General features: G+C 33.6%; 1 protein-coding gene across 1 annotated transcript; it reads left to right on the forward strand.

Moving 5' to 3' along the window:
- The first annotated feature begins 332 nt into the window (after positions 1-332).
- LOC141401740 (uncharacterized) lies at positions 333-1,690 on the forward strand. The gene is made up of 2 exons (XM_073982140.1): positions 333-370; positions 421-1,690. The coding sequence occupies exon 2, from the start codon at positions 523-525 to the stop codon at positions 1,510-1,512; it is 990 nt and encodes a 329-aa protein (XP_073838241.1). The 5' UTR covers positions 333-370; positions 421-522; the 3' UTR covers positions 1,513-1,690.
- Positions 1,691-2,159: the final 469 nt, after the last annotated feature.

Raw genomic sequence — 2,159 nt, forward strand, 5'->3', positions numbered from 1 at the left:
AATGTAAAACCGCCAAAACTGTAAAACGTAAATGCTTTGTTCCAGAACCTGCAAGAAGCTACTATTTTTTACTACGATAGCATTTTTCCCTTTTTGTTATCGGAAAAAATAGTACAAATTAGTAGATTCTTGCAGTACTGGAACATACCAAAAGTCAGCAATCAATGGGCAAACTCGATAATCGATCACAAGATAATCGATTATGCGATTTTCCCTCCAACCAAAAGTCGACCACGATTTTTAGACTTTTAACTGCACAAAGTCGACAAATCGATTAATCGAAAGTAGACTTACCTATCCCTAATTTATCCGTTGTGTGGCGCACATAAAGAGAAAGGATCAAGTTGATCGGGACCAAATTTTTTCACAGGTAGGTCTGGTCACCCTGATCACAAATATATATAACATTTATTGCGGAAGTACATACTTCCCGAGATATAGGCCTCTGAAGTTCCGAAAATCGGTGAAAACATTCAACTTAAGCCAAGAGAAAAATCTGCAGATTTTTGTAAACCAACAAAAATGCTGCCACCAAAAAAGCTAGAAAGCAGTGGAACAATTGAGATGATTGAAAATAGTTATTGTTACGTTTGGAAAATAAAACGTGAACATTACGCTGCTGACGTTGCTGTGTCTCCAGAAATTCTAGCACACATTGATCTTACTGATAGCGGTGGTACAATTGGTATAACTTCGAAATGGCGAATGTTAGTAAATTGGAAAAGACGTGCAATTTATGTAGTCTTGGATCATGTGAACATTAAAAGTCGCCTGCAATTCAGTGTTATGATATTTAATAAAGATCATGCTGTCGCCGAAGTGGACATGTCATCAGTAAAATGTGAAAAGTTTATCAAAGCCGGTAACATTGATATTGTGGGATATGATTCAATGGAATTTTCATTTGATTTAAAAATAAAACATAATATCAAGAGACCAATCGAATTCCATAATCCTTGTAAGAAGATGAAATTGCAAACGGATTCCAATATAAGCATTGATTTTGGCAAACTTTTGGCCAGTGCAGAATATAGCGATATAATACTGGTCGCGCGCGGAGGAATCGAATTGAAAGCCCATAAACTAATATTAAGGACACGTAGTGAGGTATTTGCTGCCATGTTAAGCTGTGACTTCTTGGAGAATCAAACAAATCGTATAACCATAGATGATATTGATGCCGATGTGCTGAAGGAAATGTTAAAATATATGTACACAGGTGAAGATGATAATATACCCGAGGAAATGGCTTCGGACCTCTTAATGGTGGCTGATAAATATGCCTTGATGGATCTACAAGAACGGTGTGAATATATTTTAATATGTTCAATTAATATAGATACAGTTATTGACACACTTCTATTGGCCGAACGTATGTCCAATAAACGTCTAAAGGAAAGAGCTACAGAATTTATTAAAGCCAACCTTTGGAGTGTAAGACAAAGAGAAAATTGGAAACAACTTAAAAGGACAGAACCTTATTTGTGTCTTGAAATTGTGGGTCTCGATTAAATTCAATCGTGTGAAAAAGTTACTCCATTAAAAATACGTACCTATGTATGTCTCTCAATTGACGGTACATGAATATAAAGTTAACATTCAATCTGAATATAATTTAAACTATCTTTTAAGGATTTTTTGTTTTCTTTTTGTATTTTTTTTTTTAATAAAATTGATGTGTGGATACCAAGAATGTTTCGTATTGCTTACTGAATTTCAAAATAAATGGTAATTCTATACAAATTAATACCCCTTCCTTGTGACACGTTCAGAAATGTGTTTCATTGAAATAAAGGTTTTACACCCCACATACAGTTAGGCAAGAAATGTATTGCAAAAACCAAAATTGTACAAAATTTCATATTAATTGTTCGTTTATGGCAACAAATTATGTAAAAACTATACGGTTTTTTGTGCAAATCTCTTGCTATAGGTCCTTACAACAATATTCCATCAAAATATGCAAAGGTTATTTGCGATTTATAACAAATACGGTCAAAAATAAGAATTAACTACTACTTGGGGTGACAATAAAAGTATTGCAACGGGAAAATCAGTACTATAAAACTATACAATTTTTGCGGTCATTATGCATTTTTATGATTTTTGCGGCTAATAATAGACTAACAGTATTGGATGTAATAAAGTTCAGTGATAAA

The sequence above is a fragment of the Musca autumnalis genome, unplaced genomic scaffold (genome assembly GCF_047663935.1).
Source record: "Musca autumnalis isolate F117 unplaced genomic scaffold, ASM4766393v1 scaffold_4, whole genome shotgun sequence".
In the NCBI taxonomy this organism is placed as follows: Eukaryota; Metazoa; Arthropoda; class Insecta; order Diptera; family Muscidae; genus Musca; species Musca autumnalis.

Bases quoted from the DNA above. Each gene is read 5' to 3' on its own strand.
- LOC141401740 (XM_073982140.1), top strand. From the start codon at position 523: ATGCTGCCACCAAAAAAGCTAGAAAGCAGTGGAACAATTGAGATGATT.